Source organism: Rhinolophus sinicus, linkage group LG05, assembly GCF_036562045.2.
Source record: "Rhinolophus sinicus isolate RSC01 linkage group LG05, ASM3656204v1, whole genome shotgun sequence".
NCBI lineage: Eukaryota > Metazoa > Chordata > Mammalia > Chiroptera > Rhinolophidae > Rhinolophus > Rhinolophus sinicus.
The window spans coordinates 86705089-86731798 of record NC_133755.1 but is presented as its reverse complement, the minus strand read 5'-3'; the positions used below and the strand labels follow the sequence as shown (position 1 = coordinate 86731798).

Here is a 26710-nt window from a genome sequence, read left to right as displayed (position 1 = left end):
CATAAAAGTGCTATATGGGTATTATTATTATAGTCGTAGTATTAATCAAACTCTTAGAAATGATATGTGAATTAACTCCATATTGCCAACTAAACATCACATTATGTCCAACAAGATATGTATCATAAAATATATTCTTAATAAAAAAGAAACCAACAGAGAGAACCTGGGGAACTCAAAGACCTGTGCACGGGAAATGCTAACTCCTACTTCAGACTTGGCTCAAATGGTCTAAAAGGCCAGAGTCTAAAAGGCACAAATTGGTAGCCACGATATTGCCACGCAGATATGAAATTTGGGGAATATAATCAATAATGTAAAGATTTTGTAGGATGTCAGATGGGCACTTGTCTTATTAGGGAGACCACTTCATGGATGCTATAGATGCCTGACCACTGCACTGTACACCTGAAGCTGAAGCTGAATAATATTGTATGTCAACTATAATTATATATATGAACTTTAAGTACATATTTTATGTATATGTATATATATAGTCATGGAATGTAAAGTACAGCACAGGGAATAGAGTCAATGGTATAGTAACAGCTATATATGATGTCAGAGGGGTAGTAGATTGGGGGAGAAGGTTATCACTTTGTGAGGGGTGTAAATGTCTGATTATTACATTGTTTTGTACACCTGAAACTATTAAAAATAAACAAAAGGCCAGAGTGGTAGCCAGGGTGCTAACAAGAGAAATGAACTAACTTGGAAGATTTGCAGGTGTCATCACCAACACCATTAAGCTCTTCATGCCCTGACTCAAAGAGGCGTAAGTAGAGCCTAGGAGACTGTACATCAGTTTCTTGGTACGTAGGGTTTAGGTTAATGATAAGCAGCCATGACAGAGTTCAGTGCTTGGTCATCCAGTCCGCACTGGTACTTCGGCTATCATTGCCGAACCCCAGAAACTACAGTGAGTGAAAGCATCAGAATGGCTAGAAAGAAGGCAGAATCTTGAAGCTACTGTAAAAGTAACTGGAATCCATCAAAATTTTTAACAAATTTCTTTTGTTTTGAGGATATTTATCCACACACTAAAAAACATATTTTTTCCTCATCCATAAAATAAAATGCATTTTAAAAGTTGTTGCAATATCCAAAAGTAAGGAATCAAGTCAATAAATAATGGGAACCCATAAGGTAGAATGCCAGACAACAATCAAAAGTAACATTGTAGAGGAATATTTTTTAAAGGATAGAATAGTCACAACGCATTAATTTACAAGTGAAGTCAGCTTTTTACACATCTAACCTTTATTTTGTAAAGCTATGTGTGGTTTTACAGGTTTCTGTTTTTGCGCACGTGCGTGTGTGTGTGTGTGTGTGTGTGCGACATACTATGCATAACAAAAAACACCAATTAGATATATATAAAGATTATTAATGGATGGTAAGATTACTAGCCCTTTTTGTTTCTTTGTGCTTTTCTATATTTTCTACATTTTCCACAATAAACACATACTCATTACTTTTATAAGCAGAAAAAGCAAAAAAAAAAAGCCCAAAAAGTTGTTTTTGTAAAGAATATAATATACCCTTTAACTCTTCCCCCAGAGCTAAACTTCAAGAAAAACGCCCAAGTGATCACAAAGAAATACACCATCAAATCTGTAAAACCAAAGCAGACCACAAAGTCAGGCCATCTCAGTCAAACACAGTGTCGGTTTCTGTCCAAGTCACGCTAATGACTCACCGGCTATCCCGGTCCCACAGGAGGATCCGGATGTGATTGATAATGGACGGCTGCCCCAGCTTAATCTCGATGCCAGAACGGCAGTCATCATCAATTGGATGCCGAGAAAATCCATGATCCAAATCATAATTTTGAGTATCACCATCTAGTAAGGCAGATTTCAGCTCCCCTTTTACAACCTGGGCTCCATACTTCATAGTTGCAATGTTTTCTTCTGGTACTACAGTTAAAAAAAATAGAAAAAGCAAGGTTATTGGTTACTTATTAGTCTATATTTTGAGGAAAAAGATAAAATTCTAGCATTCTAGTTGATTCTAGTAGGAGCATTTAATTTAAAAATGGCAAAGACAATTCTATGGAGATAGAAGAGATAAAATGGCCAAGGGGATTAAGATACCACCCACAGTTTAAATTAACGACACCGTCACTGACACAAAGTGCTTAGGACTAAAGTTATTAAGAAAAAGTTGGTAATACTAGAAAAAACATGTACTAGCACAAACAAATCAGTTCTGCTGAGTTCCTACTATGAGTAGCTTTAATTTAATACCTACTGGACAAAAACAGCATGTAAGATGACCTACACCTGCCATCTGGACGGAGCACATCTGGCAAAGCAGACATGTCAGACATTTGATAAAACAATAGAGAAAGAAAGGTCCAATACAGCAGAGCTGCTGGTCATACATGGATGTGCTAAATCAATTAAGCCAGCCAAAAACAAAAATACGTTTAAAGATACATTTTTACTTTACTTGAGTATTTTTAAAAATGAAAATTCAGACTGTCTGTCATCAAAATCAGTATTATGGTTATAATTAAATACCCTCCATTCTCCAACAGATTTATTAAGGCCAATTACCACTGAGACTCTAAAATCCTCTATGCAAATTTTGCTTCACAGATCTGGAACCTAACCTCCATGTACTAACATTCTAAAACCGACACTCTCCATGGAGAGACCAGAGACGGCATAAAAGAGATGCGAAGAGCCTGCGCTTCAAGAAACTTAAACAGTGGCTCCACCTTTATTAAGTACATCACTCTGGGGAAGTTATCTTCTCTGAACTGAAATTTCTCAGCAGGACAATATCTATCCTCCAGGTGTTTTGTTTGTTTCTTTGTTTTGTTTTAAGAATTAAATGAGATGATGTTTGCAAAGCACACAGTAAGCTCTAAAAAAAAGACTGCCATTATTATTATTTTAAAGAGCACACAATAATAAGAGAACTAAGCAAGTTTACATACTATAAAGAAATACTGAATTCTCACAGTATGTATGTATCCGGGCTACCTGATTTGAACAGGAGAAAGTATGAACTATAATTAGGCTTTAGGGAAATCGGGTACGTAATTCATCATTGCAGATTTCTTGGAACATGCGGGTTTTAAAAAAAATTTCAAATGAAAACAGGTAAGAGAATGGCTCCAGAAGACAACAATAAATGCAACTGAAATGCAGTTGGGCTGGATTTTACTAACTTGCAAAAGACTAAGGCAACTCAGAAGCAAAATCAAACCAAACCTAGTCATACTCAACTTCTTACCACCAGAAGCTTAAGTGCCACAGATTTGTAACTTCCTAGGTTCTACTAGCTCACGGTAGTCATACATATCCTTCTTGTTTATTTTTCATTTATTTAACAAATGTTATTAATTCCTTTGACCTACTCCTCACAAAAATCCTTTGAATGTAATATTGCTCCTACTATGTCCATTTCGCAGATGGGAAGTGGGGGCAGAGAAAGATCAGATGGACTTCCTTGCCCACCAGCAAGTATCAGAGCTGCAATTGGAACCCAGGCAGCCTGCCTCCACGGGCCCTACTCTGCCACCTACCTCATGAACGGTGTCTGTTGGAAAGAACATACATCCTCCTCTTTCTAACCTCTTCCTTCTAAGGTGACTTAAGACCCACAGAAAAGAAGCAGATAGTTTGATACAGTTAAAAAAAAAAAAGTTGGTCTTCAAATGAGAAAACCTAAGTTTGAGACTCAGGCCTCTTAGTCTCTCTGAATCTGATTTCTCATCGAAACTTTAAACTTTGTCCAACACACCCACAGAATGACGGTGAAGGTTATACTACAAACAATATATGCTAAAGTACTGTGTAAGTATAAAGCATTCTATGAGTCAGAAAACATTTACTGTGGACTCATTTTGTACCAGGTACTGCGTGAGGCATTGGGACCACCTCAGTGAACTAGACAGCCGGGCCCTGCCCTCCTGCTGCCTCCAAACTAGACATAAAACATTTTATAAAGCTAGCAAACAAACACAAGCTTCAAATTTATGCTTTTCAGCTATCAGTGCTGGAAGGAATCCCTTATTACTGAGTATAAGATGTGGGGGCCCAAAGCATGCTGCTGCTGACCACTGGAACTATCTCCTCCAATCTGACACCACCAATCAAGGCCAAGACTAAAAAGGGAGAATTGAGCTTTCCGATTTAGAAACTGCCACGACCCTTTGATTTTCTCTAACCCTAAACTTCTTCAACCTCTAAAATTTATCAAGCTAGGAATAACATACTTGGCACAAGAGTTTCAAGTGACTGTAACTAAAAGTCTAAAATGGAAATGAAATTCTAACACAAGTCTAAGTCATCTTTTGAAATGTATTTCAAGAGCACTTGAGAACTTTTCTGACTGTTCTTGATATAGATTCCCTGAAAGCATCTTTCACTTCAAAATGGGAAACATCTATACAAGTGGAAATTCTCTTATGGTAACTATAATCTGAGTACCTCACAGGATAAAAATATAACTCCAAGTAAGGGCAAATTCTATAGTTAAATGATGAATTTAAGACAAAAAGTGATCATGAGAAAATTCAAGTCATAATAAAATAATTCAAACCATAAATATTCTTAGTGCTTATATTTGTCTATCAGTAGAGAAAATAGCGATAAAAAAAATGTAGGGTGGCAGGGATTAAACGAGATAGTAGATAACAATAATAGTTTTCTTTACCTTTGTCATTTTTGATGCATTTTCTAAACATTAAGTGAAAAAAATTAAGCTTTGAAGTTCCACAGCTAGGCAGAACCTAGCCAATTATTAGGAAGAAAAACTAAGGAGAAATGGAGCAGTGCCTGCCCCTGGCTACACAATGCCAAAATCTGAGTGGCGCTGGGTTAATGATCTTGTGTTTTTCTTCAACTGCTTTATGTTATTAATCATTCTTTATTGAACTCTCTTATACCTAGGCTGAGACGCTGTTTACCCAACGGATTGTTTGGATTCACACTTCACTCTCTGCCCTCTGCAATCTCTTTACCCAGTTCTGTCCCCTCAATCATCTTCTACTCCCTAACCCGACTTCCCTGAACAATGAATGGATCCTCTCTTCCAACACGTGTGGCATTACATATGACTTTCTTGACAACTCCTGTCTTACCTGAACGTGCCCGCCATCTCCACTCTCGGCAGGCCTCCTTTCTATACTGCACAGTATTGGTACTCAAACACACCACGAAACAGAGACAGAACATAACCCACGCTGGAGACTTTCAAAGAACACCAGCCTTGGGAGTCAGCTCAGCACTATGGTTCCAGCTTAGGCATCAATTTCACTCAACAACTTTAGGCAAGGTACTGATAAAGATTAAAGAATGAAAACATATAAGAGCTGAAAGGGGCCTTCATCCTATTTATTTAAAGGGAAAATAATTCCTCAGCGGCCTTCTTTATGCTGGTCACTGCGCTGGACTCAGCCCTCCAGGAGCTGGCACCTCATGGACACAAGAGCACATTTCAGACACGAATTCCTGCCACAGAGGAATACTCAGCAGCGGTTACTTGTGAGCCCCTCAGTTTACAGAAGAAGATACTGTAAACTATAGTTGGGAAGATACAGTAGTAATAGAAGTCAAAGAGTTTTAAAAGTATTAAAGGCTTGTTGTTATTGTCTTTATGTGATAAGTGAGACAAATTTTAAATTCTAGTTTAGAAGCAAGGGATGGATTCATTCACTCATTTACTATATTTTGAGAAGTCTAGTTCAGGCACTGTAAGACATAATTACAGTCCTCAAGAAGCTCAGTCGAGGCCAAAAACAAAGCAACAATTTATATCACAGTGGCAAACTTCCTTGGTCTGGGCTACTGTTAACGGAATAAGAACATGTTGCCATGTACCTACAGCACAGATTTACACACACACACACACACACACACACACACACACGTTAATCAATAACTAAGCAGTCCTATGAACAGACTGACTTTCACTCAATAAGGAAATCTTGAGGATGGAAGCTGTCATACAAACCTTGCTAAAAAACATGAAGAAACAAGAAATTGCTGATCTGTTTCCCAAAGTCTAAAACTTGAAATAAGTAAAACAAAGTATAACTCAGCCTGAATAGAACAAGCACTAACTTTCAAGGCAGAACTAAATATCTCTACAGCTAAGACAAAACTAAACATTAAGAGAATGGCCTGAGCACAAGTTGTTCAAATACCCTAAGGAAACAAAAATAATATCATTAAAACGTAATTCTCGAATTTCCCCAGGTTTCTAGACAAATGCTCATCATCACATATGTACAAAGCTAGTCTAAACCACCTTCCCAGAAAGACTAACCTTAACTGGTAAGTTAAAATAGCCGTTGGATCCTTGTTTTCCTTACGGGGAAAATCGCTGTAATTTGGTTTAAAAGCCTCAGGATATGCAAGTCTAAGAACTAAACCTTCCAGGAACCAATATGAATGAACGCAAAGAAAAACATGACATTAATCCCTAGTCCTAAAATAAGAACCTCTCTACATTTCATGAAAAGTCCCCAAAGACAAAGAACCGGCATCCAGAAAAGAACAAAGAAACAAACAAATTTGCTCAATAATTTCACAATAAGCAGAACTATCTTTCCATATCATCAGTCCAAGAGCAGTTCTAAAATTTTAGACCCTTTTTTCCCCTAACAGTAAAGAAATTTTATGAAATAAATAATGATATAAATGTTTGGGTAACATTTACTTAGAAAATAACCTATTCTTTAGGATCTGATGGTAAAGTGATACCATGTTTCCCCGAAAATAAGACCTAGCCGGACCATCAGCTCTAATGCGTCTTTTGGAGCAAAATTAATATAAGACCTGGTCTTTATTTTACTATAAGACCCGGTCTATTTAATATAATAATATAATACCAGGTCTTATATTAATTTTGCTCCAAAAGACGCATTAGAGCTGATGGTCCGGCTAGGTCTTATTTTCGGGGAAACACGGTATGCTTCCTCAGTATTTATATTATGGTTTTACTATTCTTTTAAGTAAAAAATCAGAAAAATGACCTGCTATTTCATCATTTCTCAATTTTAGAAGTTAAATAAAAGATTCCCAAACATTTGTATAATCTCTTCCTTGAGCTCCCACTGAATTATTCCAAAATGAAGAACATTTATTTATGAGCGATAATTACAGTAAGTATGTCATTCCAGAACTGAGTGTGCCTCAGCTGGTTGATTACTCCCTTTCACGGTAATTTCATGGGTTTACTGTAACCCGGGTCTGACGCCTATACCAAGCAGCTGACCAATTCCAAGCTACCAGTGACTGTGAAACGTGCAAAGCACCTCCGTAATCCTGCAGCAATGTCCCAAGCCGAGCCCTATAACGAATCCACTTATGGGGCCCTACCAGCACCTCAGATCAAAACTAGGGCCAGAAGGGAAAAAAGGAGCTTATATAAGAGGATCCAACAATGAATGTTTAGAACGTCTCAAACTGTATTACTTGTCTTGTTACCTCTCCCCCTTCCATCCTCCCACACTTTATGCAAAGCTCACCCTCAATTAGTACCATTCTCTAGCACCTCCAATCCCTTCCGGACCTCTCCTGCCTGTTCCCTCTGGCTACCATACTATTTCTCTACAACCTTTCGCAAGTCACACAGCAGATGGTCAACACACTGTATTTACTATCTTTTCAAACCTATGGCTTAATTCCCTATTTAGCCAAGCTTTTGTTCGGACTCAATACAAATTTATATCGAAAAGTTTTCTCTCAATTCACATTCTTCTTGACCTCCCAGCATCACAAGATACTACTGACCACCCTCTCCTTGTAAAAGCTCTCTCCTCTGTTGGCTTCTGTAACCCGATCCCAGTTTTCTTCCTACCTTTCTAATTCTTCCTTTTCTACCTTCAGCCCCCTGGCTGTAGGTCTTCTCTAACTTGCAGGCTGGGGTCTTTACTGCTTTCTCTATTCTCTAGCCCAGGTTCCAACTCTTTTATCACCAGCTTTGACTGCTTCCTAAACACCAGTAACCTGCTTCCGTGTTATTAGACATTTCTCCTTGTACTCATTCACCAAGTGTCTGTTCCATGCCATTCAGTATGTTAAATGTTGAGGCTATAAAGATCAATAGGCTTTTCTTTCAAAGATCATCTCTGCCTTCAGGGACAAAAGACAAGTAAACAAAAATGTTTAAAACAAAGTGATAATTCCTACACAGATGAGGAAGAACACAAATAATGACAATATGATAACAGTGGATTCCTATATTGAGCTTACACACATTCTTTGTATGCATTATTTCAATTAATTCTCATAACAACACTAGGAGATATGAAACTAAAGGTAAAATTCCTTATGTAATTTAATACCAGCTCATACAACTAGTAAGTGACTAATTCAGGATTTGAAGTCAAATTTGTCTAGCTCTAAAATCTATGCTTTTTCTTCTAAGCCCAATGAAAAGAAATCTAAATGTGATGAGTCAGGAGAGAAGTCCTAGCCAGGGAACCTACCAGGGATGCCAAAACAATGTCCACAAGTGGACACTTTGGCCAACGTTGCTCAAGCAGTAGTTCACAGTAAGCAGAAGTGTCTGGATGCTGATGGTAATTGTGGAAGTCAACCATGACTTGTATTCATCTTTTATTATCGGTATATATTGAATATTACAATTTTAACAGTTTTTTCCTTTCTTAAAATGTGCATACATTTTTTTGGCACCCTCTGTATTTAAGATCAATCTATGCTTCAAGAGAGTGTCTAAAGCCATCGTCAAAGAAAAGATTGCTCAGGAAAATGGCTAACATGAGAAAGAACTTGGATGTCCCCAAAACCCTCAAACTCAGTAAGTCTAAAAATAAGATCAGGATCTTCTTCAAAGAACTATTATATTTCATTAATTTTATGATACACAATTCTTCAAATTTTAACATTTCTGAAACTGGGATACAGACATGATGGTATTTCATGGTTTAACTGGCAATATTGTTTCCTTTCGTAGTTGTACATAAAACAATGGTGCCTCAGAAGTTCTGGTTTCTTAGATTTGATAAAATAAAGTGACTTCCTCCTAAATGTAATCCTTAAATTTAAATCCCCTGAATCATCAAGATTTAATATTTTAAAATAATATTTCTTCTATATATCCATTATTTTCCATTTTCCCTGTCACCACTCTAGTTAAGGCTGTATCAATTGTGCACAGGTTAAATACCCTCCTCACTGGTCTCTCTGAATCCCATTTTTCCCTATTCCAAATCATTGAGTGCAGCACCATGGGTCAATCTTTCAAAACTACCACTGTACTCACATCTCTCCCCCTCTCTAAAATCAGCTTCTCATTGCGCATAGGATAAATCCCAATCTAGTTTCAGACTCCCATGATTTTGCCTGATCTAATCTTTATAGACTTTCTTCCTTATTAATCAACATACCGTATTTCCCCAAAAATAAGACTGGGTCTTATATTAATTTTTGCTCCAAAAGACGCATTAGGGCGTATTTTCAGGGCATGTCTTATTTTATCATGTACAGCAATCTATATTTATTCAAATATAGTCATGTCATCTCCTTCTGGAACATCGTCATAACGTACTAAATGCATCCGTCTGGATGACGATCTTAACTGGGGCTTATTTTCGGGGTAGGTCTTATTTTCGGGAAAACACAGTAATAAGCCTCCTACTCTAGTCAAGCTCTTCTGTTCATGGTCATTCAAATTCTAACCTCTACTAACCTCACCAGTCCTCTCATCTGTAATGCACCAGACCCTGATGCCATTTAAGTCAAAGGCCACAGCTCACCCCAAGCTTCGTGATCTCCAAGAAATCTCCCTTAATCATTCCAAGCCACGCCCTCTTCAGAAATTCACAGCATGCACCCATCTTGAACATTGCTGTAGTTAACTTTCCATGGGGGAATGTCTTATTTCCACAATAAAATTAAAAGGATCAAAGGCAGAGACTATATTTTGCACATACATAGCACAGTTTAGTGGTTAATTACATAGCCTCTGGAGTCTAACTACACGGGTCTGATCCTCAGCTCCAGGAAATTTTCTGTGTGACTTTGGGCAACTTACTTACCCTCTTTGTGCTACAATTTACTCATTTGTAAAATGGAACCAATAACAGTTCCCACCTCAAAGGACTGCTATGAAAATTAAATGATTGTGTAGAACTGTTATTGGAACATACAAACACTTTATAAATATAATTAATTGCTAGTGTTTTTATTAATAAGAAAATCACCACATAAGTGTTAGAAATGCTACATAAGTGTTAGGTATTACTATTTAGAATGTCCATGTTCATAGTAGCTAAAATAATAAGTACATGGCATGTACTTAGTACTGATTTGATGGAGAAAAGGAGGAAAGGTCTTCAGATGAGAAACAGCTTTTCAGGAAATTATTTATTCTAGGAAGCAGCTGGAGAAATTTGTCCACGAATGGCAAGAAATACCTATTTTGGGGTCTCTGTGGCTATGCGTTCTCAGGAGGTAACAGGAGAAGCACAGGGAAAGAGGTTCCACAGGAAGCAGAGGTATATGTTCTTAGGCCCACACATACCATGAACACCTGCACGATAGCTTTGTAGTTGAGACTGTCCTAAGCTGCAAACCGAATTCCTTGGTGAGATCAGGATAAACAGGTACTTACTGAGCATGCCTCTGTAATTGAGGTCCATATCCCGGCTCTCTGATCGAACTTTAATAGCATCCAGAATGGCATCAGGAGATAAGAGCCCCGAAGGCCTCACAACATTCAGAAGTTCAGTGAGGCTCATCAGAGGTAAACGCACAGCCTGCATGATTTCAGCATGATTCTCCTTTGCATTGTGCTTACACCAGTTTAACAAGGCTAGGAAAATATCTTTTTCAGGAGCTGCAAATGAATCTCTTAATACGATGTGTAAAAGTGCTGTCTGAAAAACGACAAAAAAAAATTCCAGTTATTACGGAGCTCAACCACGTGCATGATCAATCAGTAAAGTCTTACAGAACTGCAAGTATCAGTTATATTTAAACAATTAACTCTTTTTGACCATCTTCCTTCCATATTCTTTGTGCCATATACTCTCTTGCACATTATGGCTGTGTAAACAGCTGTAGACATCCCATATCTAGTCTTTCCAACACATCTGCATCCATCTTTAATAAAACAAAGAAAAATGGCAACGTGAGGAGCTGTCATTCCACACAGGTTCTTCAGGGGACTTTGCATTTATAAGTCAGTAAGATACATCTGGCATTTAAAATTAAAAATCTTTTGTTACCCACTATTATTGCACTATTGTATTTTTGGTTCTCAGATTTTCAGACTGACCTCCAGCAACATTGCAGAAACCCTCAAAGACCCTTTCCTCTAAAAATAAAGTAGGACAATAAAAATCATAGTTTAAACTCCAACCAAGATATGCAGCAATTCAAATAGGTGTTCTGACTCAAAATATTCAGGTCCTAGGAGAAATAGCGAAAGGGAAAGGAGGGACAACCAGCAGGGTTCAGAGAAAGATTTGAGAAAAACAGTTTTATTCTAGCTATTATACAGTGTAAAACACCATATAATAGTGAGTTTTGAGCCAGCAAAAACCAAAAGCAAAACAGTAACTTAAAGCCACCCAATGATACACCGGATCTCCTTTATGAATGTCCCCTCTCAGGAAAGAACTATTAGCTGCATTCTCTGTCAAAGAAAACCAAAACCAAAACGCAGTATGCCACACCACTAACGAGCCTATTTGACTGTCATCACATTGAAAACAACCACCCAGCATCACAGTCTCTTGTGCACATAGAATTTACCAGAATAACCTTAAAAGAAAACAGAAGCACTCTGCCTCTCTTATACCACCTAGAGTCTCAGAAGCCAGAGGCAGGTGGTTAGACAACCTCTTCCACACTTATGAGTTTTATTTTTCGCCTGAGTGCATCACTGTATTTCCCAGTACAGATATAAATCAAACAATGCCTGCCTGCAAACTGCTTGCAGACAAGGACACACCTTGGAAAGGGAGAGGAAGCCTTCACTTGCGAGCACCTCCTGCGCATTTCTGTCCATAAACATGCAGCACATGCATGTTAACTTGGGCAGCGAGTAGAGACTGGCAACATCAAACGTCATGCAGACATTCTGAATGTTAAGTATGGTGCACAGGTACTCGGAGGTAGAATCCTCCAGCTCTGGAAATCCGTATTTATGTGCCAGGCTCAGGAAGTCCAGGAGCACCTCCTCCTTCTCGTCCGTCAGTGTCGCCCGCCCCGTGTAGATGTATTTAAGCAGCATCGTGAAGGCTTCTGCAGTGGTGTCCTGGAGAGGGATTTCTGCTTCAGGCTGCGATTCCCGCATTCCACCATACAGTAACGCTCTGCACATCAGAGAAGAAATGCATGAGAAAAACTGCAAATACGATTTGCTACAAAATTATGAAATAATGGTTATCAATATTACACAAACTTTAAGTGTGTTTAATGACACAAAGATTCAGGTAAATAAATGCACAGCAGTCATTTTAAATGGTTCTCTAATGAAACTAAAAAAAAGAATTTTTAAAATATTTTGAAAGAATTCTGGGGGGGGGGGGCAGTTGGCTCATTTGGTTAGAGCGCGATGCTCTTAACACCAAGGTTGCCAGTTCAATTCCCACATGTGCCAGTGTGAGCTGTGCCCTCCACAACTAGATTGAAACAACTACTTGACTTGGAGCTGATGGGTCCTGGAAAAACACACTTAAATAAATAAAAGTTAGAAAAAAAAAAGAATTCTATAAACAACTGGGCTAATGAAATACCCTGAGAGCTCAAGATGTGTAATAGATATTCATTAAATAGAAGGATGAAAGTGCTCTTTTGAGAGAAACAGTGAAATCAATATAAACATGTCACAGGCCAATAAGGCAATTTAAAAAGTAAAACTCTATAGGAAAAGATATAACCAGATAAAAACAATTAAACACAATCAGGTGCCATTTTTCTGTCTTAGACTGGCAGAAACTAAAAAGCCTGTGAATATTCAGTGCTGTAAAAGCAATGGAAAAACAGGCTCTCATGCACTGCTTCGAGAGTATAAACGGGCACCCCTGTTTGGAAAGTAATTTAAGTAATATCTATTCAAATAAAATGTGCATAGTCTTCAACTCAGTGATCACTTTTAGGACTCAATTCTACAGACATAATGCAGCATGGAAAAGATAAACGTGTAAGAATATATACTGAAATAACGGAAACACTAGGAAAGATTTAAATGTCATGGAACATGGTTGAAAAAACTGTGATATACACATTCTGTGTAGCCATTAGAAAGATCAAGGGAGATCAATATATACTGTCTTGTGAAGATGTCCAGGATATAGTAGGTAACTTGCAGATCCATATGTGTTAAGGAAAAAAAGTATAGCACATAGTATAGTCCATTTATATTGAGAAAAATCCGGGGAATTCACATTAAACTGTTAACAGTGGTTGTCTCTGGGGAATGGGATTAGACGGCTGGGAGGGAGGGACTTTCATTGTTACTTGGTAAATTAAAAATGAAATTGATGATTGAATTATGGATGACTTGACTTTTTTTGTCTCTCAGTATTTGTCAGATTATAAAACAATACCCACATTATTCCTTATCTGCTCATCTAAAAAATGAAAACTAGACAATTCAGTCAGGTAATGAATTTGAATTTCTACCTCTATTACTCTATGAGAAATAATATGAACCAATTAAACCTTCACTCCATCAGAAAAGAAAGGGTGACCAGAGAACAACAAGGGAGGAGTACAGAAAAGGAAGAGCAAAGAGAGAGAAAGAAAATATGTAGAAGTAACAGGAAGAGAAGAGGGAGCAAAAAGAGATCGCCCTGCTCCTAACCTTCTCAGAGCAGGACTAGCATCTCTAGGGTTCCCTCCATGCCTGTCTGGAACGCCTCCCACTCTCCCCCAGCATCCAGCATTCTTGTTTGCCTCAGGAAAATAGTTGAAACCATCCAGCAAAAGATTCATGAATATTCTGAGCATACCTCTTCACTGGGTCATACCCTGCCTAAAAACACCCGTGAAGGTTTTCATTAATCCAGAGAGCTTCCAGCCACAACTTTTAAATTAGTACTAGATTAAAGAACACCTTCCTGGGAAGATCTCGCCAAGATTTACTCCCACTCTGGTGTGATCCATGGTATTTACTTGCATTCTCAATGCCTTAAAAGTGGTTTTGATGAGGGTCCCTGGGAACCCTAAATATGAACACCCACCCTGTGGAAAGATCCCTCCTGTACAGTTAGCTGGTCCTTATCTGGGAAGTGATAGGCTCTGCGACAACACTTGGTGAGGCCTCTCCCAACTGCTGACAGTTAACTCAGCTTACACACATGAACAGTGGCAGCCACGAGAATCTCAGGTAGCACTGGTAATGACTCTGAGTTCAGCCTAGTTTAGCCATTAGGTACTGTAAAGGTCAATAAGCCACAAAAAGACCTCAAGAACAAGGTTAATAAATGATGGGAGTATATTCCATTCACTCAACATGACCTTCAAATTTCTAAGAGTATTTGAGTTTCTTTTAAGAATACACTAAGGACGTCATCAAAATGGCGGCGTGAGATGAGCCTCTGTAAAGCTCCCCTGGAATTTACAACTAATTTAACAACTATAACTCCACAAAGGACTCCCTGCACAGCAGACAGGCAAGACCAAGAGGCCCACTACTGAATTCACCTACAGGTGGGAGAATCGCGCAAGCGGGGGAGGAGGGAAGGGAGAAGTGCGGGGACGGAGCTGCGCGGGCACAGGATGCAGACCCAGCTCAGTGCTCCGAGCTCGCTGCTTCCCGGAACTACCGCAGCTGCGGGAGAGGGAAGAACTCGGACTGCTAGGGCTCCGCTTATGGCCCACAGGGCTGAGGGGACAGCATATACCACGGCTGAACCCAACGCTCACGGCAGAGACCTCGGAGAAAAGACTGAGGGAAAAAGGCTAAAAACAGTGGTTTAAACCCTCACTGCCAGCAGAGAACGGAGCCTTAGGCACTGAGACTAGCCGCCCCCTCCCTCCCCTCCCAGGGCTCGCGCCGCCCCCACCTGCCCGGTGCTAGAAGCAAGAGAGTAGCGGTGTCAGACTAAAAGAACAGAATATTTGCTGTTCTGAGAACTGTGGACCGCAGACACAGATTCGCAGCCCAACTAGTTCCGGCAAAGAGGAGGGAGCTGTGGAAGCAGGACTGGCTGTAGTGGTGGTCGCTGCCATTGCTCTGGGCCACCTTTCACAACTCACCCCGCCCCTGGCCCCACCTATCCGGGTGGATAACTGCAGGAATAAACAGAACTGCTGAAATACACGGGCTCTGAATCCGGTGCAGGAAGAGCTTTGGAACTTCAAAAGCTCTCCGCATACCCACACAGACACTGCGCCCTGTGACCAAGGCGAACTATTAACAGAGGAGAAGCCCGTCTCCCAGGGAATCCCCCCATTGTGTGAGAAGCTGGAATAGTGCAGAGAAAACATAGCACTACCGTGTGAGAGAGAAAAAAAAGTCTGCAGTTGGAGAAAAAAATAAAACATTCTACCAAAAAGTAATGGAAAACAAGAGAAAGACCAATTCCTATCAACCTGTTGCAGAAGCCACTCCTGTAGATGTCTAGGAAGAGAAATAATAAATCAGTAATTGCCATGAATAACCAAGGCAACAAGACAGCTCAGAAAGAAAGTGAAAAGTCTCCAGAAAAGGAACCTAAACATATGGAAATATGTGACTTAAATGACAGAAAATTCAAGATTGCAGTTCTGAAAAAACTCAATGAGATGCAAGAAAACACAGATAGGCAGTTTAATGAACTCAGAAACACAATCAAAGAACAGCATGAGCATTTTACGCAAGAGATTGAAATTTTTAAAAAGAACCAAATAGAATTTCTGGAGATCAAGAACTCAATAGAAGAAATTAAGAATGAAATAGCCAGCTTAGGTAGTAGAGTTGACCAGATGGAGGAAAGAATCAGTGACATCGAAGATAGAAACCTGGAAATGACACAGATGGAAGAAGAAAGAGACTTGAGACTTAAAAGAAATGAAAGAACTCTACAAGAACTTTCTGACTCCATCAGAAAGAGCAATATAAGAATAATGGGCATACCAGAAGGAGAAGAAAGAGAGAAGGGAACAGAGAATATATTCAAACAAATTGTTGATGAGAACTTCCCAAACTTGTGGACAGAACTGGATCCTCGAATCCAAGAAGCAAATAGAACACCTAATTACCTCAATCCCAACAGGCCTTCTCCAAGGCACATTGTATTGAAGCTGTCTAAAATCAACGACAAAGAAAGAATCCTCAAGGCAGCCAGGGAAAAGAAGATGGTAACTTACAAAGGAAAGCCCATTAGATTATCATCAGATTTTTCAGCAGAAACTCTACATGCCAGGAGGGAGTGGAACCAAGTATTCAAACTATTGAGAGAGAGAAATTATGAGCCAAGAATAATATAACCAGCAAAGATATCCTTTAGATATGGAGGAACAAAGACCTTTCCAGACATACAGAAGCTGAGGGAATTTTCTAATACACGACCTGCACTACAAGAAATACTAAAGGAGGCTATTTGACCACCATCAACAGGGACAATTTATGGCAACCAAAATATAAAAAAGGCGAGAGTAAAGGCCTGAACTGGAATATGGGAATGGAGAAAGTAAGCGTGCTGAAGAAAATGGAATACTCTAAATAGAACATATTTTTTACATAAACTTAAGGGTACCTACTCAAAAAAAAAATAAAATAAAATAAAAATCCCAAAACTGAAATATATAATGTAATAAGACACATCATAGAATACCACCATACAGAAATAATAGACAACAACAAAAAGGCAAAGAAACAATGGAGAACAGCCTTACCAGAAAACTAAGGATAGAGTGACAGGAAATCCTCACACTTCAATAATCACCCTAAATGTAAATGGACTGAACTGAGACATAAAAAGGCACAGAGCAGCAGATTGGATCAAAAAACTAAACCCAACCATGTGCTGTCTCCAAGAGACACATCTCAGCTACAAGGACAAGCGTAGACTCAAAGTGAAAGGGTGGAAATTGACACTCCAAGGAAATGGTACCCAGAGAAAATCAGGTGTAGCCATAATGATATCAGATGAAACAGACTTCAGGGTGAAAAAGATAACAAGAGACAAAGATGGACATTTCATAATGGTAAAGGGACTATACAACAAGAAGACATAACAGTCATCAATATTTATGCCCCCAAGCAGGGAGCACTGAAATATACCAAGCAACTACTAACAGAACTAAAGGAGAAATTGACCAAAACACAATTATACTAGGGGACTTAAATACATCATTGACAGCTATGGATAGATCATCCAAACAGAAAATAAATAACGAAATAGCAGCCCTAAATGACACATTAGATGAAATGGACATAATTGACATATATAGAGCACTTCATCCTAAAACATCAGACTATACATTCTTTTCTAGTGTACATGGAACATTCTCAAGGATAGACCATATATTGGGACATAAAATCAGCCTCAACAAATTTAAGAAGATTGAAATCATACCAAGCATATTCTCTGATCACAAGGCTTTGAAATTGGATATCAACTGCAAAAAGAAAGCAGGAAAAATCACAAATACATGGAGATTAAACAACATACTTTTAAAGAACGACTGGGTCAAAGAAGAAATTAGAGGAGAGATCAAAAGATACATAGAAACAAATGACAATGAAAATACATCCTACCAAACTTTTTGGGATTCAGCGAAAGCAGTTTTAAGAGGGAAATTTATATCATTACAGGCCTATCTCAAGAAACAAGAAAAATCCCAAATAGATAACCTCATGTTACACCTTAATGAACTAGAAAAAGAAGAATAAATGAAATCCAAGGTCAGGAGAAGAAAGGAAATAACAAAAATCAGAGAGAACTAAATGAAATAGAGAACAAAAAGACAATAGAAAAAATCAATGTAACCAAGAGCTGGTTCTTTGAAAAGATTAACAAAATTGGCAAACCCTTGGCTAGACTTACTAAAATAAAAAGAGAGAAGACACTAATTAACAATATCAGAAATGAAAAAGGGGAAGTTATCACGGACACCACAGAAATACAAAGGAATATCCAAGAATACTATGAAAGAGTATATGCCACCAAATCCAATAACCTAGAAGAAATGGACAAGTTCTTAGAAACATATAGCCTTCCAACGCTGAACCATGAAGAACTGGAAAATCTAAACAGACCGATCACCAGTAACTAAATTGAATCAGTCATCCAAAACCTTCCCAAAAGCAAAAGTCCGGGACCAGATGGTTTCACTAGTGAATTCCACCAAACCGTCAAAGAGGATCTAATACCAATCCTGCTCAAACTCTTCCAAAAAATTGAAGAAGAGACAGTACTCCCTAACTGATTTTATGAGGCCAACATTACCCTGATACCAAAACCTGGTAAGGACAACACAAAAAAAGAAAACTACAGACCAATATCTCTAATGAATACCGATGCAAAAATCCTAAACAAAATTCTAGCAAATCGAATACAACAATGCATTAAAAAGATTATCCATCATGACTAAGTGGGGTTCATCCTGGGGCACAAGGATGGTTCAACATCCGCAAATCCATCAATGTGATACATCACATAAACAAAATAAAGGACAAAAATCATATGATTATATCAATTGATGCAGAAAAAGCAAGATTTGACAAGATAGATACAATATCCATTTATGACTAAAACACTTAATAAAACAAGTATAGAAGAAAAATACCTTAACATAATAAAGGCCATATATGACAAACCCTCAGCTAATCTCATAATTAATGGTGAAAAACTGAAGCCCTTTGCTCTATGTTCAGGAACACGACAGGGCTGTCCCCTATCACCTCTGCTTTTCAACATAGTGTTGGAATTCCTCACCAGAGCAATCAGGCAAGAGAAAGAAATAAAAGGCATCCAAATTGGAAATGAAGAAGTTAAAATGTCACTCTTTGCAGATGACATGATGCTATATATGACAACTCCAAAGACTCCCCCAAAAAGAATCTCTCCCACAAGAAACAATCCACGAATACAGTAAAGTTGCAGGCTACAAAATCCACGTACAAAAGTCCATTGCATTCCTATATACTAACAATGGAATCTCAGAAAAAGAAATACAAACAACAATTCCTTTTGCAATTGCAGCAAAAGGAATATAATACCTAGGAATAAACTTAACCAAGGATGTGAAAGACCTATATGCTGAAAACTATAAGACATTTTTGAAAGAAATTGAAGAAGACACAAAGAAATGGAAAGACATTCCGTGCTCATGGATTGGAAGAATCAACATAGTTAAAATGGCCATATTACCCAAAGCAATGTACAGATTTAATGCAATCCCCATCAAAATCCCAATGGCATTTTTTAAAGAAATAGAACAAAAAATCATCAGATTTGTTTGGAACCACAAAAGACCCCGAATAGCCAAAGCAATCTTAAAAAAAAAGAACAATACTGGAGGTATCACACTCCCTGACTTTAGCTTGTACTACAGGGCTACAATAATCAAAACAGCATGGTATTGGCAGAAAAACAGACACATAGACCAATGGAATAGAATTGAGAACCCAGAAATAAAACCACATAAATATGGACAGATAATTTTTGACAAAGAAGCAAAAAACATACAATGGAGAAAAGACAGCCTCTTCAATAAATGGTGCTGGCAGAATTGGATAGCCATGTGCAAAAGAATAAAACTGGACTACCATCTGTCACCAAGTACCAAAATTAATTCAAAATGGATCAAAGACTTAAGCATAAGACCTGACACAATAAACTGCATAGAAGAAAACATAGGTACTAAACTTATGGACCTTGGGTTCAAAGAACATTTTATGAACTTGACTCCACAGGCAATGGAAGTAAAAGCTAAAATAAACGAATGGGACTATATGAAACTTAAAAGCTTCTGCACAGCAAAAGAAACCATCGACAAAATAAAGAGGCACCCAACTGAATGGAAGAAGACTTTTGCAAATAGTGCCTCCGATAAGGGGCTAATATCAAAAATATACAAGGAACTCATGAAACTCAACAACAAAAAAACAAACAACCCAATTGAAAAATGGGCAGAGGACCTGAAGAGACATTTCTCCAAAGAGGACATACAAATGGCAAATAGACATATGAAAAAATGCTCAACATCACTAATCATCAGAGAAATGCAAATCAAAACCACAATGAGATATCACCTCACCCCAGTCAGAATGGCTATCATCAACAAGACAAATAGTAACAAGTGTTGGAGAGGCTGTGGAGAAAAAGGAACCCTCATACACTGTTGGTGGGAATGCAGACTGGTGCAGCCGTTATGGAAGGCAGTGTGGAGGTTCCTCAAAAAATTACGAATAGAATTGCCATATGACCCAGCAATCCCTCTCCTGGGTATCTACCCAAAAAATCTGAAAACATTTATACATAAAGACACGTGTGCTCCAATGTTCATTGCAGCTTTGTTTACAGTGGCCAAGACATGGAAACAACCAAAATGTCCTTCGATAGATGAATGGATAAAGAAGTTGTGGTATATATACACAATGGAATACTATTCAGCGGTAAGAAAAGATGATATAGGTACGTTTGTGACAACATGGATGGATCTTGAGAGTATAATGCTGAGCGAAACAAGTCAGACAGAAAAAGCAGAGAACCATATGATTTCAATGATATGTTTTATAGAAACCAAAAACAACAAAAGTACAAAACAAACAAATGAGAAACAAATCTCATAGACACAAACAATAGTTTAGTGGTTACCAGAGGGTAACGGGGGTGGGAAGTGGGAGATGAGGGTAAGGGGGATCAAATATATGGTGATGGAAGGAGAACTGTCTCTGGGTGGTGAATACACAATGGGATTTATAGATGATGTAATACAGAATTGTACACCTGCAATCTATGTAATTTTACTAACAATTGTCACCCCAATAAATTAAAAATAGAAAAAAGAAAATACTGATCACCTAAAAGATACCCACATACAGTTGTCTCATTATTTTTGGAAGAGGGTATGGAATATACTATTAACAAATATTAAACATAAAACTAAAAAGCTCTGACTTCAGAAAGGATGGACTCTTAAAAAACACTTTAATAGTAATGAGTGAACCAAAAGTAAGAAAAGGGAAAGAAACACAAAGGGAAAATTGTGCAGAGGATAGAGGCTGATAAAAATGAGCAGACCAAGGCCAGCTGCCTTGGTAGAGTTGACCATTATCAAGACTGACAGGGGAGTGTTCACTAGGACTCTTAGACTCTTTTCTAGACCCCTAGCTTCATCTACAGTGGCATTTTCTATGTACAAGATTGAATGTTCTAAAAATGTTCATAAAGTACCAGAAGAGTTCTAGCTAAATAGTAAATATTGCCAAGAGACACACTTTACTACAGTGTGTGTGAGTCTAGGTGTTGTTTCACTGTGTCGGTTAATTCTGATGGTAAAATTCAGGCTGGTTTTCACTAGAAGTAACGGAAATATTCTCTAAGCCATCGGCACCTCAATTTTCCCAATATCAAGTTTCCCATGCAAATCCATGATTTTTCTGGATATAGACTCTATGGATGTATCAAAAATAAATTATCATTCAGTGATGATTCCCTTTTAACATTAGGCAAAATGTAGAGTAATTAGAACTCAGTTTAACATTTATTACCCTGGAAATTAAGAGTTTGAGTAACACATAATAGCAACATACAAGATAAATTTTTACATTAATTAAATACATAAATATTTTGTTTAGTTTTAGTTCTAATATAACTATGAAACAGTAAACACTTAAGTTTCATGTCATTTGGTGTTATCAAACTGCTTGTCTTAGAGATAGATGTGCTGGACTTTGTACAGGTCCTAGATCTCACTAGTCTGATTAGGGTGTGCATTAACAAGTCCAGAGGGCAGTCTATATGCAACAAGAAGCCAGTCTGCCAATAAATCAGTTTAAGTTCCACTGGTCACCAACTGTGAGGAGAAGGTGAGGGCAACAAAGACAGCCTGAGAAATACTCCTGAGGCCTTGAAAATCGGTTGACTGGGCACCCAGTCCAGCCTGGGAGCCTTCAGACCTTATCATTCTGAAGTGGCTCCTGAAAAAAGGCAATTTTGAAAAATGAAAAAGTCTACAAAGATGAAATTCATTTAGATGTTGAAGTGAAGGATTACCAGTATTTATTCTTATGCTTGGTTACATATTTTTCATAGACTAGAAAATACCAATGTTTTCTACAATTGACTTCAATCTTTGAAAAGTATTACAGACTTACCGAAAATATTGGCACCTCGCTGCTAAAATTACCCTGTGGGCAGGAAAACGTTTCTTTTCCACAACAAATGTGACGTCGCCATATTCTTCTCCAATCAGCAAAGCACCGATATGTTCAGACAAAATGTGCACATGATCAATTTCCCCCACTGCAGTAAAGGGGCGAAGAGGGTGGCTGTTACTCATCTTGTAGAACAAATGATAGTCACTGATCTAGGATATAAAGAAGGGATGAGAGTTAGTGGGGGAGGGGAGTGCACTTAGGACATCACATACCATAAACACAGCTAAGAAAAAATGTAAAGTACTTAATAAAATCTCATGAGAGAGAGTTCATCATTACTGGTGTCTTTATTAACCCATTTATTCTGGAAAGCAATTCAGCTTGCCTCCATTAAATCCCCTATCTTCACTGCCTTATCACACCAGAAAAGCCAAAATCAAAGCCAGGGTTTTCAAACACTAACAGCACTTAGAGCACTCACAATCTACAGAGCTGCTCCCACAGGTAGGTCCCTTATTTCTCAGTACCTCAGGAAAAAGAAACTCAACCCCCAGAAGAACTCGTCTGTTAGCACAGATCTATTTAATAAGGTAAAGTACAACTAGTAACCACTCCCAATATCAGTCATTCAGGAATAGATTTAGACTCTCACAAACAGAACAAACCATTGCATTTCAAATAATTTCAGAGGCTTTGTTCTGAAACCTTCTTAAATATTTTGTTTAAAAAATTATAAAATCCCTGGATTTACAAAAATAATGACATTATTAATGAAGTTTCTAGCAAGCATCCTAATCCCCCTCAAAATAAGAAAAACCCCAAGTATTTTTCTCAAACTTGTGCTGATGATCATGTCGCTTGTTTACGCCAAACATTATTTAATCTCATTTCAAGCACTTCCTTGCTTCTGTGTGTAATTCCTATCTACAAATGTAACTGGAAATCAAAGAGCTAAAACTTGATTAACATCTTTCCATTTAGAAAGGGGAGTTATATGCTCCGATGGCTAAAAATGTTTCTACTCTTCAATCTCCACTGCATTTGCAGGTACTGCTTTCTCAGGTGTCAGTACCCGGCGTGGAGGAGAGCCTTCTCGAGCCCCTTGCTGCCCAGGGTGGAGACGTGGCTGACAGCTCAGAGATGAGCCAGCTACTCTGTGCCACACCAGAGAGTAGGGGAATTGAGCCAGATATGCTGTCTCCATCAGCCCTCCACACCTTCCAGAACTCTCCATTTGGACGGGGAAGGATTAAAGGTTAAGCCACTCCTAATCTTTAATCTTTCACATCCAGATCCATTATTAGCAAAGTGTGTGAAAATGGCCTTTATCCTCAGTGACTGCAGTGGCAGCTCCTCATGGTCCAGGCTCTCCAGTTACTGCTATTCCACGCCCACCCCTGAAGAGGGAGCGACAGCCAGGGCTGTGATGCAGAGGACAGGACCCTGGAGGAAGCGTTAGGCAACAAGACACCCACCCCACCTAAGTCAGTACACAAGCTCCTAGCCCCCTACCTAGGAGCACCCGAGGGCTAGCACCTTCCCCCCCAACTTCCACTGACAGAGCAAATTCCTTTCCTTCAACTGCCACCTCCATTTGAAAACTCTAAAAACAGAATCATATCCAGTCACCTGTATATAAAAGACCAAATGCAGCTTTAGAGGATCCATTTAGGAGTGTCAGCAAATCATGTGTAAATCAGTCATATAATGTGTGATACAACATCTAACAGGAGTTTGGCAAACTTTCTGTCAAGGGTCAGACAGTAAATATTTTTAGGCTTTGCAGGCTATACGGTCTCTGTCACAATACTATTCAACGAAAAGCAGCCACAGACAATAAGTGAATGAATAAGCATGGCTATATTCCAATAAAACGATTTCCAGAAAAGGGCGGGATTTAACCCTCAGGCTATACTTGGCAAACTCCTGCTGTAACGGGATCGAAGATCGACTATAATCTAGAAAAAGGTTCAAACTGTTTCAGTTTTTGGTTTAGGTTTCTGGTGGAGGGTCTTGCCTTCAATTTGTAAAAAACACAATACCTGTGAAGTGCAATAAAGGGACGCGCAATAAAAGGTGTGCCTGCACCCAGTAAATACATTCACTGATACAACTATCTCTTAAAATTTTATCTACATCATGAGTTAAGAGTCAAATGACTGGTAAAGTGATTGACAATGATGGATTTTTTGGTTAAAAGTAAATTTATAATTCTTCAAATAATACATAATAAACAATACTACATGTACAAGTATAAATATCACCTTAATAGGTCCTCCAGATCTGTACTTCTTAATACATATAATTTCATTATGTAAATTTACATTTTAATTATGCTTTTCCAACTGGAGACATAAAGCGAATATTGCCAGGTATAGAATATAGCTACTTAGTATGGAATAAATGCAATTTTTATTGGCATATATAAAGAATTTTAATTAGACCTGTGATTCTCAATGAGCTTGCCACACATTGGAATCACATGTGGAACTTAAAAAAAAAACAAAGATGCTCGAGCCCCTTCATCAGAGATTCTGATGTCATTGGTCAGAAATGTATAATCACTATTCTGAAGTGATTCTAATGAGCAGCCTTGAGAAGAGCCACTGAATCAGACTGTTGCAGGTTCAGAACCCTTACTCACAACAAAGTATCCGCTGAGAAACAAAGTATCCGCTGAGAAAATTCATTTAGGATATAATTCCATGTTGAATCTTATTGCAAACAGGCAAATGGTGCAAACAAAGTTATCAATGCCAAAGCTTGTATGCAGAAAATATTTTCACCTGATGCCCTAGCTTATGTATAAAGTGATACTTTGGGTCCACCCACTTGCATTTAAAAAAGCCTGTGTTAGAAACCACACATCAATAAATTTAATTTTTTAAAAGACCAATTTTAATTTCATAATTAAATTGGGGGGTGGTGGAATTTAAGTTCACTGTTTTACCCTGTGATTGTTCCCATGAGATTGTTTCCACACCTATAATGACATGGTTAAATTAGGTGGGGTTTTGTTGTTGTTGTTGTTTTAAGTTATATTTTTTAACCCTACCACTGCTTTTTAATATCACTGTTTGGGCCTGTCATGTGAAATGGACTCTCATGACTCAGCATATGGTTGTGCTTATGGCTCTGATTACAGCAAAAGAAAACAGAGCAAAATCAACAAAGGTTTAGAAAAAGCACATGGGGTAAAGTCTGAGGGAAACCAGACAAGCTTCCAAGGACCCTCTCCCAATGGAGTTACATTGGATGTGCTTCATTCCCCCAGCAAGGAGTGACAAGTGTTAAATGTTGCCAACCAGGAAACTGGATAGAGACTCAATACCCAGGGTGTTTAGTGGGGGAGGGGGTGGGGGTTACTGCAGGTAGCCCTTGCCTAGCGAGGATCCGAATTCCAGACTCCAAGAAGGAAAGCGGTGTTCAACATAAACGATACTGTTTGTACAAACACTTTACGTGAGCTCATCAATTCATGGCAGGAGCCCTTCTAAAATCTGTTTCCTGATGCCACACAAGGGTCTACCTTGCAAGCAGGCCTTTAAAGATAAAAGTTCAGTAATACTATCTTAACTCTTTTTTGTATATCCCCAGAAACAATCAGAGGGTCTAATAATGTGAGCAAAGCACTGGAAACAAGGAGTCTACAAACCTACCGGGTACATTTATGTAATCTTAGATTTGGAAAGAACCTACCACAGTTGCCCAAATGTATACCTGACCCCTGACCTCCCATATGCCAGATCCAAACTTTTATGGACAGAGTTCTTCAAAACTTCAAGGATCATGTAATTCCAATGTTAAACTATTCCTGTACGAATAGGAAAAAGTAAAGTTTTCGGCTGCTTCTTATGAAGCCAGTGTAACCCTGAAACAAAGATGTACCATAGCCACACACTCAAAAACCAGGAGAAATGAAAACAAATGCTATGTACAATATTAGAAAACAAAATTAAGCAGAAGGATTCATGACAGAGTGGGTCAATTTCAAAAGGATGGAAGACTATCAGGAAAAATAATTAAGTTATCAAATTAAAAGGTCAAAGGAGAAATAAATCATATAATTAGCACTATAAAAGCTCAAATATCTTTTTATATACACATTAGTAAGTTTATTTTTTTATGTTTTAATTGAATAGGGATAAAATGATACTTTCTTAACTTGACACACACAGGCACAAGTTAACTGTTACAGGTGTAAGCACCTGGTTAATAATAAAACACTAGAAACATACCTAGGAAGATTAGAAATAAGATAAACAGGTCTACTCTTCTCACTGTTAGCATTTTTCAGGAACAAAACACAGTGCAATTAAGAAAACCAAGTCACAGGTAAATTGAAGAGGAAACAAAGAGGCAAAATAATTACTGTTGCTGATAAATCTGATTGCCCACATGAAATACCCATGAGAATCATATGAAGACATAGGAGAGAAAATAAGGAAGGTTCACTAAG

The 26710-nt window shown here is 38.3% G+C and overlaps 1 protein-coding gene across 1 annotated transcript in view; it reads right to left on the bottom strand.

The window, feature by feature from the left end:
- The window catches only part of BTBD9 (BTB domain containing 9), a 389548-nt gene that overhangs the window by 326493 nt on the left and 36345 nt on the right, over window positions 1-26710 (bottom strand). Inside the window, exons 2-5 of the mRNA XM_074332880.1 lie at window positions 22249-22460; window positions 11944-12307; window positions 10600-10864; window positions 1700-1919 (exon numbers count right to left, since the gene is read on the bottom strand). Of these exons, the coding sequence (XP_074188981.1) occupies window positions 1700-1919; window positions 10600-10864; window positions 11944-12307; window positions 22249-22433 (1034 nt within the window). The 5' untranslated portion in view covers window positions 22434-22460. The remainder of the gene's footprint in view (window positions 1-1699; window positions 1920-10599; window positions 10865-11943; window positions 12308-22248; window positions 22461-26710) is intronic.